The sequence below is a fragment of the Amphibalanus amphitrite genome, unplaced genomic scaffold (assembly GCF_019059575.1).
Source record: "Amphibalanus amphitrite isolate SeventyFive unplaced genomic scaffold, NRLGWU_Aamphi_draft 000775F_arrow, whole genome shotgun sequence".
Lineage (NCBI taxonomy): Eukaryota > Metazoa > Arthropoda > Thecostraca > Balanomorpha > Balanidae > Amphibalanus > Amphibalanus amphitrite.
This window is the reverse complement of record NW_024882269.1, coordinates 200,334-216,915: the sequence shown is the minus strand read 5'-3', so window position 1 is coordinate 216,915 and position 16,582 is coordinate 200,334. Positions and strand designations below refer to the sequence as shown.

Genomic DNA, 16,582 nt, shown 5'->3' with positions numbered 1-16,582 from the left:
ACGCCGCAGCCCAAGTCGGCTGATCCCGTCCCGCCAGGTCAGATCCCAAGGTCAGTGCTCTCCCGGCATCCCCTGTGATGTCCCAAAGTTCACTTGCAGAATTACCAGTGCCGGCGAGATTTGTGGCTGATGTCTCTAAGATATCCAGGAGCCTGCTTCTATCAGGTTTTATATGGTTCAACGCAATAAATAGTGAGCTGGTTATCGTCGTTCTTTTACATTTGATGCACAGACGCGTCTATAACATTCCCGAAACTACATGTTATGGAAAGCGGTATGCATGTATTACCGGTTTGAAGAAGGAACTCAAAGAACCATGAAAAGCTCCCATTGACCGGTCAGCTATCCATACACATCTACATATATCGATTTCACTTATCGGGCCGGGACTTTTTCGTAAGCGTATCAGATAATCACATCTTAAGCAAATTAAAATGTACAAGTTGATTTTAAAAAAAAAACAGATAAACCTACCCGAACACCCGCAACCTGCGGCACAAAGAACTGCCAACCAATTGCACAATGACTAGACAAGAATGACCTTACGACCTTGCATGCCGATATGGAATGTCGGCGTCGTTGATAATTTACGCAACCCAGTAATGACTAACCCATCACAAGCTCTTCGAATATGTATCCCAGTGCCGTTTGCTTTACAAGCTACCCCACTGAATCCGGCCTCCTGACTTCAGTTTTAGGCTATTTACCCATCAGTCATGATGCTTGGAGCGATATTTACTCCTCGTCACAGTTCACACCACGTGTTTTCGATTGTCACAATGTCGGAATACACACATCTGGAACATCGAAGTTCATGCATGATATGTCTAAGAACTGCTCCGTTCCAGTTATACACTTTTACCATTCACATACACACTCGCACTACACTGATGAGCAGTCACGAACACAAGCCCGCGAACACAAACACTAGTTCAAGCCCCGTCCCAAAGCTCCCCAGTCAGGTCACTGTTCACTCGTCGAGAACTCGTACCCTTGGCCGAGTCCCACCATCAAACAGTGACAAAATTACCACTTACCCACCCTCCCAACCCCGCCTCACATCACTCGTCATTCCCCAGTGTCTTCCCGCCGGGAGGTGCCCTCCCCAGCCCGCTCGGACTCCCCTCACGCTCCGAATGGGAACTCTTCGAGCGGTTTGTCGCGCGGGTCCTCCGGGTGCCACAGTTTGGTGGTGACCTGGCTGTTGTTGTTGGTCAGCGGTCGCTCGTGAGACCAGGAGAGCGAGTGGCCGCGCAGTTGGCCACCATCTGCCGGAGCATAGGGCACGCGGGGTCAGGTGGGGTTTCACATGGGTCAGATTAGGTCGCACCATGTTAGATCATACTTAAAGCTGCTTGGGTAAAAACGGAAAATTGAGATATCAGCGGGATCGATGGAGGAGAATTCCTGAACTGCTTCATTTTCAACTTTTGAGGAAACGGCCACTGAATTTGAGGCGTAAAATGAGTATTAACAGGGTAGATAATGGATAACGTGATATCATGTCGACTTAGCGTAAAAAGGTTCACTCAAAGACAAAAGAAAAATCGGAGCATAGTCGATATAACATGGACCCTTATCTTTTTTACCTGTGCCACGCAAATTTTGCGAGTCACCACATGAGCAGCATCTGCTAACAAACGCACACAGCACGCTAGCGGGGCTACTGCCCACCCAAATATGCGCGTCATTCCGCCCCATGGACGGCCGTGCGCCGGCGGGGTGTCGCCTGTTGTCTGCCCGGCACCGACGGACAGAACAACAGACGAACTCGCCCCGCGCGACATATTAACGAGGCTTTAACGGCGCCCGCTATCGGCACACAATAACGACGTCATCAACTATTCACGAGTCAGCCAGGCGCCGTGTCCAATTTGTCCCCGCGGCGGCCGCGACGGCGCCCCAGGGTCGCGGAAGGCACAGGGGGTCATAGTATCGACAGGGGCCACCCGCTCAGAAAGAACTAGAACTAGAACGGTAAATAAATTGCAGCGCATGATTTACCGATTTTATTCACTTCACCATTTTATGCAAAATCCTGATGCTTGAAAAGCTACGCAGCTACCGCCCTCATCATGATGATTCATTTCAGATTTCTTTTGGCGTGTTGCATGGAACGTCTGCTCACATTCCCTGAAGGGCGAAGGTGGATACTGACCTTTTGACTGGAGGACGATCTTTTTGGGCGCGTCTCCGTTGAGTTTGTGCGAGGCGTGCTGGCCGTCGTCGGAAGAGATCATCTCGCCCAGGAAACTGATGTAGCCGATCGCTAACCGGAGCGTGTCCACCTGTCGGCGCACAGCGAAACGTTGTAATAGGTAGGGGAGAGCGGGGCCAGTTGAAACACGGGGTCAGATGAAACATGGCTTTATTTTCAACAGTATGCAACATATGGCGTTGCCGACACCACTGCGCATCCGCGCTCGACCACTTCCTTTGTCAACGGCGTTTGGGCGGCAAACGGACGGTAATTTTGATTTGACACTTGTTTTTGTGTTTTTGAAGGGCGTTTGGGAGTAATCGTTCTTATGAATATTTTGTGATATCTCATATACCTTTGTTTGCTGAAAGAAGAACTCCTGGCTCCGGAATAACACCTTATTTGGTCCTTCATTCAGCATGATGCCGTCCCTCCAGCTCGTTTGACATGTGCTTTACGGCGCGTGCAAGATGGCGGGAGCGGATGGGGTCAATTGAAACGCTTCTCTGAGGGTCAGTTGAAACAGGGCCACAGGCCGTTTCAATGGACCCCGGTGACCTTTGCAATAGTTATTGTTCAGGGGCTGTAACATTAAAGGAAATAGTCCACCTTTGAAATGAGCTTTTAAACTGAAATAGTAGTTTAATAAAGCTCAATTTTTGACCCCTTTTTCTCCAGCCTTTTGCTTGAAAGCACACTATAGCCTGAGATATTTCTCATTTTTCTCATCCGCCCATTTTACCACAGTCTACATAGACCCGGGAACAGGGGGGGCAGCGGGGGCGCTTGCCCCCCCAACTTGAGAGCCGAGGGGGCGGCGCCCCCTCAACATTGAGGCAGCGTGAAAGGATCTTTCTTCCCTTTTCCGGACTTCTTTCCTTCTTGTTTTCCATCTAAACATCATCACACGGCATTTTCCTAGCCATCTGAATGGTTTCTGCTGATACAGTATCGATTTCACAACATCTGCTATTGTCATCCCGCTTTGGTTTGGGCCTGGCCTTGGCCATGAGTTTGGCAGGCCAGATTTTATATTAGACCATTTTGAGAAAACTTTGAGAAATATATAACGTACAACGGTGGTAAAATCGTTGCTATAATATAGGTATAACACAGTTTACCCGCTCCGGGTGTGAGGGAGGGGTGTGGGGCAATGAGTGCACTGACGTGGCGCCCTCGGAAGGCCGGTATCTATGGGATTAAAGCTCAGCGACACTAAGGGCTTGTCTGATGCATTTGGTTATCGGTAGCACCCTCAGAATCACCGGCGTATAGGGCCCTCAGAGCCGCCGGTAAGGGGCCTTTAGAGGCATTGGTATGGGCCGCGATGCAGGTGCCGGTTCGGGCGCACAGAGGTGCTAGTGTGATTCTCTCAGAGGCGCCGGTGAGGGTCCTTACAGGCGTTGCTCTGGGATCTCATAGACGCTGGTGTGGAGCCGTTACAGACGGGTGTGGGGTCTTTAGAGCTGCTGACGCGAACCCTCTACAAACCAACAGGGGGAAACCCAACAGGAACTACAAACCAACCAGTGACCGGCACGGGGCCCTTAGGCCGGCAGAAGAAGTCTTGTGGGGTCCTTAGAGACCGGCATGGTACTGTCAGACGCCGGTGGGGCCCTCAGGGCTCAGAGTCACCGGTGTGGGGCCCTCCAAAGTTTCCAGTGGGTAGCCTTTAGATGCGCAGGTGTTGACTGTTGGGTCCTCAGAGCCGCCAATATAGGGCTTTAAAAGGCACTGGTATAGGCACTCAGAGTTGGGGGTGTGAAATGCTCAGAGACACCGGTGTGGGCCCTCATAGGCGCCGATGAGGGCCCCCTCAGTTGCCGTTATGGGACCCTCGGAAAAATAAGTGTGTGACCATCACAGGCGGGAAATGCCCCTAGAACTGGCCCCTCATAGGCCGGTAAGAACTCTCAGAGGCCAGTAACGGGCCTTTGGAGACCACCGAGGGGCCCTTAAAATCTGCAAGATTCCCTCAGAAGCCGGCGTGGGGCCCTTGTTGAGATTTTAGTGTGGTTATTTAGGGCCCATAAGGTGCACTAACGAGACCTATGAGGCCATTCTGAGTCGAAATATGGTCATCGTTAATCCTCAGCGGTCAAATGGCACCGCAGGTCCTCTCGGACCCGAGGGTCCCTTTCAACCCGATGGGTGGGGGGGGGGGGGTACGTGTCCCCTTATACCCCTAACTACGCCACTGCTTCATACCTATGCATCATGTCAGGCATTTTAGGCTCGCCCCCCCAACTTGAAAATCGTTCCCGGGCCCCTGACAGTCTATGTACTTTATGTTACCTATTATGAGGAACTTTGCACTTTTAGCTTTCCAACGACCTATTGAATGTAGCATTTGGAAAATTAAACCGGACAAAATATCTCCTTAACCCGCGCGGGGCTGGGGGGTAAATTTTACCCCCCCTCGCGAATTTTTGCGATATCTCAAAAACGGCGGCACGCAGTGCCGCCAAACTTTCAGTACCTTTTCTTACATCAATTTGACACGTTCCCTGAAAATTTGAGCGAAATCCGTCGGAAAATTTTTGAGAAATTGACGTTTTAGTGACGTCATGTTCGCCATTTTCGCCTCAAAAACGGCAAAAGTTCAAACGCCGCTAACATCTTCATTTTTAAAGGAATCAAGACGTAACAAAAAAAGGTTATACGTAATTATACTTTGTCTATCAAATGGCTATCTCGGTTTTTTGAAAATTTTGGATTTAGGCCTAAATTTTTACAAAAAAACTGATTTTTTTGGGAAAATCATTATAAAATCCAAAATTTTGAGTCTATCGAAAAAACCGGAATATATGTCAGAGAAGTGGTCTATGTGCACCAACATACCTAATTTTAGAAGAATCGGTTAAAAAATGTGGGAGTTATTCAAAATTTTATGACGTCACGACACACAAAATTTTTGAAAAATGACTTTTTTGGAAGTTCTAGACCTCGTACGGAAACAAAAATAGCACCATTCGATTCGCCGTGAAAAACTGCATCAGATAGACACCTTTTTAGGCCTTAACAACCAACTTTAAATTTGACCTCACTCAGGGGTGTCGTTTTCCGAAAATGATTGGTAGTGCCCAAAGGCGGCGGACGGCCATATATGACGGGGTAGGGTACCCCCAAATCTGCCTTTCTCATCGAATTTCGGCCACTTATTTTCCCGCTTTGGTCACTGGCAAGACAAATTAAAATATGTTTTTGAAAAATATTGGAAATCTAGGCCATTACCGGACCCGATGCACACAACGTGCAGTTATAAAGGCACTATTATAGATAGTGTCAGTGGAACACATGCCATTTTGAAAGAGGCCCATACCGACTAAACAGCACGGTTGCGCTGAAATGGGCAGCCGGCAGGAAGGCTTTGAGGGCCCACGCCGAATGAAGGGTTCGATAACAGACTAACGAGATATCGAAACACCACGATAGTTAGAAAGACCTGATTGATAACATAAAAGGATGTGAATTGGATTATGAGTTGAGTTTTCGTGATCTGATGCGTTAAGGACCTGCCGTTGGACCCTGAGGAATCAGGGTCAGTAGGACCTACTCAAATAAATATGGCCTACATATTCTGGAGCATCGTGGCACCCTCCAAAGTTGACGTAGAGCCTTCAGAGGCTGGTTTTGGAGACGGACCCTATTAGGGCCGCCGTCGCGCGGTGTGCGACGCTCAGAGGCATCGATGGCCCGTCTAAAACCACTGGTCTTCGAACCTCTTGGTATCCACCAAGGACTTGAGCCCAAGACACGACACCTCATTTCCAGATTCATGTGCTTACCGTGGTTAGAACCTTAGATGTGTAGGTATGTGCTTAGTTGCTTTTTTATTTTCCTTTTTTATCAATTGATGGCTGACAAAATATTGGTAGGGCTCAGGGAACATTGGTAGGGCCCAAATAAACATTGGTAGGGCTCGAGCCCTACCAGGCCTATACAAAACGACACCCCTGACTTGTGGAGTAAGTCTATAGATTTTCATCAATAGTTACCACTTACCATTGAAGTTACTTGCTATCATGTTGATTTTATACATAAGAACCTCATTCATTTTATTTGTATGACATGTTTGAATGCAATTTTCTCAATAAGTGAAGAAAAATGTTGGTAGTGCTCAACAACACATTGGTAGTGCTCAGCTGAACATTGGTAGTGCTCGGGCACTCCCAGGCCTATACAAAACGACGCCCCTGACCTCACTTGACCTGACCTTGACCTGACCTCGACCTGAAATTCATCCAGAGGTGGTCCATATCACTTATTGAGTGTGCCTATTTAATTCTATGAGTAAAATGACCCATAAAACATGTGTCGCACATGCCCTTTTCTATATTTTGTTTTTTGGTGACCTGACCTGACCTGACCTTGACCTTGACCTCTGAATGATATTGTATGCAACGAATATTGTCTTGGTAGCCTAAGAACACGTTTTGGGCGATCAGTCTCAGTCCATGACTCCATTCTTCGGCAACTACAGGGTGTAACGAAATTATCCGGACATCTTTCTTCGCGCTGTAATTAAGAAGCAAGACATTCTGATATTTTGCCTTTTGAATTATTATATAGCCACCTTTCATAAGCGCGCAGGTACAAATTTTTGGAGCATTCCAGCCACTGGATTTTCCAGCACAGTGGGTTTCATATAGAGTAGCGCCTTACTAACCTGTGCCCACAGTTGGCCGGCGCTGGTGGCGGGTGTCCCCTCATTCATCTCCTGATGGACAATAGTCCATAAGATATCGATGGAATTGCATGGGAACTATTTCCAAACCATAGCCCTTTATCCCAGAAGAAAAATAGGTCCTCTCGGCATCACTTCTCATTCTGCTAGGGACTTGAAGGTGGTGCGCCGCCCCGCATGAAGACTGCGCGGCTTGAATCAGGCATCGGTACACGTTCAGAAACCGAGCCCTCCTGTGCCGTCTGGTTGAGTGGCTCCAACCAATCGCTAGCCAGGATGTTGCGCCGGTAATACTCGTCACTGATAGTGGTTTTCTGTGTCGTCATGAACAGCTTGAATATTACACAGCAGCTGAACATGCTCCAGGTCTGGATTTTGGCCGGATGTTTGACGCCGGCGACGGCCAGCACGTTCAAGCTGCTGGCATCCCACACATGGCCGATTTGACGGTTCAACGGGTATCGCAGCTCGAACAGCTTCCCATCCGACCAGGTCACCTCATTCGTGTCTTCCTTCGACCAGTGGACACGCCCTGGCCTGAGGCCAAAGGTGGTGAACTGGTTGTTTTCCCATCAATTTCATTGTCTTTTCCAGTTTGAAGGGCAGTAAAACCAAGCTAAAGGGCGGGTAACGGTGAATCATGATGTGGGCCTCTTATTATCTGCCTTGGTAAGAATTCGAGTCAGTATGCGGATTAATTGGTGCCGTTTCCTTGTCGGCTTGTCGCTATCTTGACAACTCTCGTCACCACTTGGCAAAGGGCGCCTTTTGCGATCGAGGCCGGGCTGAGTCTGCCACCAAGTCGCAGCTTATTACGCCTCAGGCAGATGTGCTACTGGCTGCTGCTGATGTCCAGCTGCTGACAGACCAGCTTCTGGCACATGCCACCATGCCACCAACACGTAGCCTTACTACGAAACGAGAGACTGTACTCCCTTCTCTCCACTGCCTTAAACGAAAACTATCATATGAAACCGTCGGCGACTCGACTCTTACTCAGAGCAAGAGTCATTTCGCAAGGTCAGGTCACTGCTGAGTTGAGAGCAGATACCAGAGGTATGCATTCATCCAATTTTTCAGTTTCTGACATTAAAAAAGAAACTGTGCGAGCAGATATGGCGAAAAAATAGATGTCCGGATAATTTCGTTACACCCTGTACGGTGCAAGGCCGATACTGTAGAAACTTGCAATTTGTACCCTTGACCTGACCTTGACCTTGACCTCAAACTTTAAATTAAGTACATGTTTTTAGTAGTTCGTGATGAGAGCTTTCGATTGGCGCTTGAATTTTCCAAATCGGACCATTAGTTCGGGAGATAACAGGGGGGGTAAAATTTACCCCCCCCCCAGCCCCGCGCGTTCGGCTGGAGACCCCAGCCCCGCGCGGGTTAAGAAAGTGGCCTTAACCCGCGCCCTGGTGGGGGGGGGGCTATTTTTTGCCCCCCCCCCCCCCCCTCCAGACTTTTTGATATATCTCCAGAACCGCTGCGCCGATCGTCACCAAACTTTCAGTACCCTCCCGGACATCAATTTTACACATTGTGACCAAAAATTTTTCCAAAGGCTATGATAGGTTGGCCGGAAATGACGTCAGAGTGACGTCATGTTCTGCCGTTTTCGACCCAAAAAAGGGTTTCGCGGGAAGAGCTGTCAGGCCTATAGCTTTGCAAATACAGAAAAATGATAAGGACATAAAAGCTGTAGAATCAACAGGGCTACAAAACTGCTATCTCGGATTTTTGAAATTTTTTGATTTTGACCCCCAAAATCAAAAAATAAATTTTTTGCATATAATAATCGAAAAATCCAAAAAGTTTTTTGAATTTCGCAAAAACCGGAATATATGTGATAGTCCTTACCGCCTTCCATCCACATACCAAATTTGAGATCGATACCTCTTTTTTTGGCGAAGTTATAGCGAAAAAACTGTTCAAAATTGATGACGTCAAATTTTCAAACTCAATTTTTAGCAATTCTAGACCCCGTAGCGCAAAACAAAGACCACCATTAGACTCCCCGTGACGAGCTGCATCGAATCAATACCCATTTTATGCAAAACTATCAACTTTAAAATTTGACCTTTTTTGGCCTGACCTTGACCTGACCTTGACCTGAACTTCACCAGAAAGTGACCTAAGCCGTACCTGATAGTCTTATAACCAATACCATTGAGTTGGAAATGAAAAATTGGCCATAAAACATGCATCACACAACCTTAGTAAAGTTGGGCTCATGTGACCTGACCTGTGACCCTTGGTGACCTGACCTGTGACGTGACCTGGTATTGTCAGTGACCTCTAATAGTAATATATCTACTAGGCAACTGACGCCCTATCGCTGATTCTCGACAAAATGCGTTTTCCTCGGTGTTATAGCGCATTCCCTAGAAGACCCGTGAACGGTGAAACATTTCATCTTTGACCTGACCTGTGACGTCATCGGTGACCCCGAGGTCAATGAAATTTGGTTTTCCTCGACAAATTTGACAGGCCTTTCGAACGCCGTTTGAATTTTGCGGATCCGTCCAGTAGTTTCGGAGATACGAGGGGGGGCAAAAAATAGCCCCCCCCACCAGGTCGCGTTATAAACAGACCCCACCAGGGCGCGGGTTAAAGAGGAAAACATCCCATTGTTAAGAATAGGTGCAATTGACCCCATGGGCTGGTTCAATTGACCCTCGCATCGGGGTCATTTGAAACGGGCGTAGAGCTGTTTTATAAGCATGCGTTTGGCAGCAAAATATGTTTTAAACATAATTTTACATATCTTAAAATAAAGCCAAAAGAGCATATTTTTTCATGGCATTGTGCATTTTTCGATATGACAACTAGATCTCGCTGTGCATGTCAATATATAAAAAGTAGTTCAACTGGCCCTGCTCTCCCCTACAGGAAGACCGATAGGCGTTATCACAAGTGTATTCGCGGCCATTGGGGCGACGTAAGAAAAGAAGAAAACAGCTGGCCCCAAGAACTTTAAATTATCAAATAGCATGCACCTTTTCCTTGATATGTAGAGAATTTACCATTAATTGTTAAAGAAAATTGCATTTAAAATCATCCATTTATGCTTTTTTCATCGTTTGCACAGTATGTTCTTTTACTAAGCTAGAGAAACACTAATTAGAAATAGTTCCCGCATCATCAAGAACAATAGGGAGGGCTTGAAGTGAATACAATAATCTAAACGGTTTTGTAATCCATGTGAACACACTTCTAAAATTGCCTGTAGAAATATTAAAGGCAAAAGTTCAACTTTTTCACAAGACGGATGGCCATAAACCTATTCAACGTGTGACAACTCAGCCGGTATATCGTCGCCTACAGCCCAGCTTTCCCTAGTGACCGATAGAGGCGCTGCTATCGATGTCCGCCCGTGCCGCCTAACGCGGAAGTAGGTACTAAACCCTCGGGATAGATACGATAGGGGGTCAGATGAACCCCATCGGTTGGGGTTTTTTCACGAATTATTCGCCAAAAAATCAGCGGCTAGCTTCGAAATTTTCAGCTTTCTCGTTTTGCTAACTTTAAACATAGGGGAAAGTGGGGTAAGACGGTCAGGGTAGGTAAGACGGGCACCCCTTCTGCAGACCAAACCAATAGCGCTACGAGCGAGAAAAATTAGGACCAGAATTGTCTTTCCCACTACACACCACCATTGACGTCTTGTAAATTTGTGTTCAGTCAATAATCTTTTATTTTGATTTCTTTAAAACACTCATTTCATTGAAAACATCAACAATGTATTGTGCAAGCTTTTGTGTGCAGCACTATAGAGTTAAAAACTCGCAATCACTTGTGGTACACTCATACGCCACCAGTGTTCATTTACCGCGGATTTGCTTTGTCTTCATCAAATTGTCCACACAAAAAATCATTCTGAACTTCTGACATTGAGTTTGGGGTAAGACGGGCAACTATGAATCCAATGGGTCTGTAATGGTGAAAATATTTTTGTTGTTGTCGGAAAAAAAGAAGCATTTCTAATAAGAATATGTTCGATCCCGATAATCACAGACATGTTAGCAATATTCCTTCGGCACAGTTTATTCTCGAATAATGAATGTGAAAAACGGTTCTACATGGCTTCTGAACCAGGGCCTATATACGAGCATAGGGGAAGGTGGGGTAAGACGGCCCATCGGGGCAAGACGGACCACCAGCCCTCCCGGCTGAACCGCTGCTGGTATCTACTGCTTTATGCACTCACTATGTTTGTTTTCCTTCCTAACAATGGCCACCTTGAGCTCATGCTGCTAGGATGCATAGCTTTTGAGTTATTGAGAAAAATGTTGTTTTTCGTCAAACCGATCTAATATAAGAGGTCTACGGGTGATTCAATTACGGTGCCTTTCTTGCATGATTAGTTTCTATTTTGCCCTTAACTGTGAAGAACAAAGTTATAAACTTAGTTATAATCACACTTTAGGAAAGGCAAGGTTTTGCAATGTTGGGCTATTTGTCATATACGTCATGATAATGACAGAATTTAGATTTGGGGCAAGACGGACCATTGTGGTCCATCTTACCCTGTGGTGGTCCATTGTACCCTGCATATGGAAAGTTCTTTTCCAAAACATTGACACAAGTTTAAGTAAGCTAATTTTTCAGGGAGGAGTTTTTGTTGCATGTGAGCCATGCATGCAAGTGCTCAGTTAGCATGCATTCATACCAAACGACAATCAACACACATGTTCCCAGCTTTTAGCTGCACTTTCATCACACATGAGTAAAGAATAAAGGCTCATTTTGTTATTTTACCATTCTGGTTACTTTTTCTTACAAGAGTACAGAGCAGAAGTGTAACACACATGAACGTATAGCAGGCACTGCTGGGTGGTCCGTCTTACCCCACGTTTTTTCTTGTCTGAGTTTTTGACAACCTAGATGTCTTTAATTTGAAATTTATTCTTTACACATATCAACAGAGGAAGGATTGAGCATTCCGAAGACTATAAATAATATGAATTACGAGAGCAGTGTAGCAAGATATGCGGCCTCAAACCTTAGCTGGTCCGTCTTACCCAACCTTCCCCTACGCCTTCTGCACGTATCTCGTATACTGCCATTTCCGAAGCACTTGAGACCAACGAGTGACTGTATCAATGCGGCTAATCTCGGGCATTTGTTGCGAGCTGTGCTGGTCGTTGAAAGAAGATGGCCGTCTTGCCCTACCCATGTGACCGTCTTACCCCATGGGGTGGGGTAAGACGGGTTTTTGCAAGGTTTTGCAAAAATAGCTGCAGTTTATTTGTTGAATCAGGTCTAAGTCTTATCTTCTGGCAAATGGAAGTAAAATGTCTAAAAAAGATTTTCACTCAGTTTCCCGTTTCTATGATGTTTCTAACCGGCCGAAAAATGGCTCCAAAGTTAAGGTGCCCGTCTTACCCCACTTTCCACGACCGAAAATAATAGGTACTAGAAAATCCAAGTGATGACCCTGACTCAAGTGGCTTTTCACCTGTGACGTCTTTCTCGAGGCTATGTCAGGTTTCGGAATGGTTTCAGAATGGCAATTCGAGGTATCTCAGCGCACATTATCTGTGCACTTCCAGATCTTTTTTTTTTGTGTAATTGGCAACGTGTCAAAATCATGAAATATTGTTTGTCCTGTGGATTAGGGCGGGTGTCTCTGTAACATGAAAGTCAGGTCCAGACTCCAGGTAATTGACAACTTTTGACAACAACAACAATGATAACTCCCCCTCGGACAAGTTTTATAGCAGTTTGTGAAGCTTATTACAAATTAAACATTGATTTAAGCAATTAGGGACATATATTTTTATCTCGGGACAGTTCACACTTATGTGGCGAAGTTGCCAGTAGTGGTAAATGCCTGGCTTTTGTCTGGCAGGACGCGTGAAAGTTGACCCGACCTGACCTGCTCCGATCTACCCTAAAATGCACATTTGCACAAACACATCATTTGTTTTTAAACAAAACAAATGATTCGTTCGTTTTGTTAAAACAAAACGAACGCCAAGTTCGAAATCAGGACCACAAGATATCGATGGCAAAAACATTGGCAGGTCAACCAATGCACTCAGGACCAACTGACATTGGTTACCACTAGCTTCTTGATAAGCTTGTTTTTCCTGCAAAGCTCCAGCTCGATCAGGGGCTGAACAGCTGGAAATTCAATTGACCCATTCCTGAAACGAGTGCTAAGTTCCATCTCACTAATCAGCTCTTAAAACTACCCTAAAAAGTCATAAAACTCTAATTAAGTCACCCGAAATTACCAAAGATCAATGACCTTGACCTGACCAGTGACCTTCAAGTGACCTGAACACCCATCATAACCCTCGCCGGACCTATTGGTTTTCTACATACGCGCCGGCCGAGGGGGGGGGGGTGGCGAGTACGACCCCCCCTCGCCGTTTCGCCCCTGGTGGAGCTAGCGCGTCGCGGAAAAAACGAGCGTATGCGTCGTAACGACGCAGAAATTGGTACCTACCCGATTTTAAGGTTCTAGGTCAACCGGTGACCTCTAAGGTCAGGTCAAGTGTCCCAGGGTACGGTTCAGTTTTTGGTGATAAACTTCGCAAAAAAACTGCCGCAGAGCCGCGACTTTGCCAGCATCATGTTCGCCTCGCTCAGGCGCGTCGAATGATATACCTACTTTTTGTTTGGGTCAGGACAACTTAGGGTGTTGACTGTTGGCCTCAGGTCACGGTCAGGTCAGCGCCCCCAGGTCACGAAGTTGGTCGAAAGAGGCCATGTCGCATATCATTCGATTCAGCAGGTCTTCCTGAGTCCATTGGTGGCTTTCCCGACTCGCTAGCTCAATTTGATCGGGAGTTATTGACGAAAAACTAATATACCCTTGATGACGTCATAAATGACATCACGCAAGGTCAACATTGCAAAAGTGACGCATCTAACCTTGCAAGGAGTGCATCAAATCACGATTCTGTGTGCTTGAGATAGTTGGAGATCGTTCCCGGCGCCAGAATAGCAGTTTTTATTTTTCCCCATTCACTTATAGGTAATGGTGAGGTCACGAAAATGACCTGACCTCATATGACCTTTAGGAAAAATCCGAGATATACAAAATGCGAGACTCGTGATGGATAATAGATCCTGCAAGTTTCATTTCCCTGTGAAAGCTCCTCTGGCAGTGAGGGCGTTGCGAAGTTGCGACATCTGAAGACCGTGCAGAGGTTCACTTATAACGTCATAGGTCAGTGACCTGACCTGACCCGAAAATGCGATTGGTGTCCAAAGATCCGGCTTGAATCAAAGGTCAGGTATGTCAAGTTTCAGCTCTCTATCGCCAGTATGTTCGGAGCTATCACGAAAAAAAAAAACTATGGGGGGCGCGGCATCCCCCCACCCTCGGCCGGCGAGGGATAATGCTTGGGAAAAACATAACTTCACATGTCGGCACGTTTCTTATCTGAAAGTCTGGAAACGCACGGATAGTGTGCGTCGAAATCCATCCGAACGACGAGTCCATCCGACCCCCCCCCCCCCTCCAGTGCAGTGCAGTGGTGCGAGGGGGATTATATCTGGTTCACTGGTTGCCTTTATTTAAATTTTAAGGTGACCCCCTTATAAATCATTCGATTCAGTAGTAAAAATAACAATTAGGTACCTAATGAAGTCAACTTGTCATTTAGGTATCCATAGAAACAACAGATCCTGAAACGTTTCTTTTTCAAGATTTTAGCTTACCTTTTGTGTGACGAGAACAATATAATTGTGAATTTTGGTTCCCTTCAGACGCTGCGGTAAGGGTACCTAAATGCCCTAAAAAGCCCCTTTTGTTCGCCTTTGATAATATCACAAATTGGAAATTGTTCCCGGTCATAAATTGTTCATAGGTATCCATGAAATCAGCCTTGGGGTTTATCAACTACAGCACTGACGGAAGAAGGCAGATCTGCCACGAGTTGGGCAAACTTGTGGAGTGGACAGATCGATAGGCAGAACGGCTTTTGTGGGGGAGCGACATAGAAAAAGGCGAAACATCAGGAAGATGAAACGGTTCTATGCAACTTTTGCTTGTATGCAATTTTTGCATGCCTTATATCCACGATGTTTAAAGCCAGAGGACTTAAAATAATCGCCAACATTTAATCTCAAAATCTACGGGTAGGTAGCTTAATTGCATTTAAATTGAAGATTGTATTTTTCATTTTTTAATCATATGTGCCGATCTTTTAAATTATTTATCGATGTGAGGCAAACACTGTGACTTGTAATCTAATAAAATTTTCATCAGATAGCTAACCAATGGGGCGAAGAACTACTCATAGCCGTCTTCACACACCCAAAAAAGCAACATTTTCGGCTCCCTTAAAAACAGAATAGACATCCGGCATCACTGTGACTGACCTTGCTAAGTTTCTTCTCGTAAGGCAGTGTGGGGATGTGAGTTCGAAGTCCCTCGAACGCGTCATTGATGCTCTGCATTCTCCGTCGCTCCCTCATGTTGGCCGCGTGCCTCTGGTGGACCTGCTGGGTGGCGCCGGACCGTCTCCTCCGCCGCCGCCGGGAGCCGGCATCCCCGCCGCCGCCGCTGCCGCCGTCCCCGTCAGCGCCGCCGCCGGTCCGGCCCGCGTAAGAGCCGTCATTGGACGAGCACGAGTCGTACATGGGCGACTCCATGAACTCACAAAACTCGTGAGACTCGAAGAAGCAGCGGTTGAGCGCCTCATAGTCAAGGTTCTCCATGGCGGAGTCGCTTCGCACGATCATGGGGCGGCTGGAGCTGCGGCAGACACCCTCGCCAGGCGCCAGCACCCGAGTCCCGATCTGGCCAGTGGCCGGCCCCACACGCGCCGAACGCCCGAGTCCCACTGCAGTGCCGTAAATGAGCTCGAGACGCTGCCTGGGAAGTCAACTTGCGTAACACGTTCGCCAATCAAGGTAAAGCAGATAAATCACAGTTCACTTGTTGCGAAAACTGCACGTGCCGAGTATACAATGACACGTGTCAGGTGGCTACACGTGTAAGCAAGTCTGCCAATTGATTCAACACGTGCACGACACGTGTAACGAGGCAAACAACGTGCGCCCGGCACGTGTCGCAATGAATGTGACGAACGCCACCGGCACTCGTGGAAACTGCGATGGGGGGCGGGGCTTCACCGTGGGAGCCGGCGGGCGGCGACCAATGGCGACACGGGCCGATGCGCTGCTGCGCTGTGATTGGTGGAACAGGATGAGACGGCTGAGGTGGGCCGGGCTTCTGAGCTCCAGACGGGAGATAACGTTGCAAAGACACCATGACGACGGGCTTAGCATTTTATGGAGTGGTGATGAAACAGCCGTCGGAGAAAAGAAAAGGCGTCTGAGTGAGGGTGTTAGCGGCTCCATCAGACGATGTTATTACTCACAGCTCACGCGACAAATGGGAAAACTGGGGATTACACGAAACCGATCAGCGTCGCCTTTATGAAACGGGGAATGCGCACGCAAAAATGAAATAGGCAGAAATGCAGAAAAATATGCAAATGTCCTTGCTTACCTTTAAGGCTTATGGTCGTTAAGGACTCGGACCAACATTGCCCTCGCATGATTGCCCCAGCATCCATTACCCTGGGTGTTCCATTGCATCCTTCCTTTTGGGAACTAAACCGATGAACTAAAGGTTTTGTTTTTTCAAGATCAGGTGGGATGTTGCTGGGCTGGGTGCTAGGGTGTGTCATCGAGGAGGTGATTCTCGCAGAATAAAACGCCGTAAGGTT

General features: G+C 47.0%; 1 protein-coding gene across 1 annotated transcript; it reads right to left on the bottom strand.

The window, feature by feature from the left end:
- Positions 1-1,047: 1,047 nt before the first annotated feature.
- On the bottom strand, positions 1,048-15,910 carry LOC122365963 (pancreas transcription factor 1 subunit alpha-like). Its single transcript, XM_043337655.1, has 3 exons — positions 15,228-15,910; positions 2,159-2,288; positions 1,048-1,268 (listed from the first exon to the last, which is right to left on the bottom strand). The coding sequence occupies exons 1-3, from the start codon at positions 15,588-15,590 to the stop codon at positions 1,126-1,128; spliced, it is 636 nt and encodes a 211-aa protein (XP_043193590.1). The 5' UTR covers positions 15,591-15,910; the 3' UTR covers positions 1,048-1,125.
- Between the last annotated feature and the right edge of the window lie 672 nt (positions 15,911-16,582).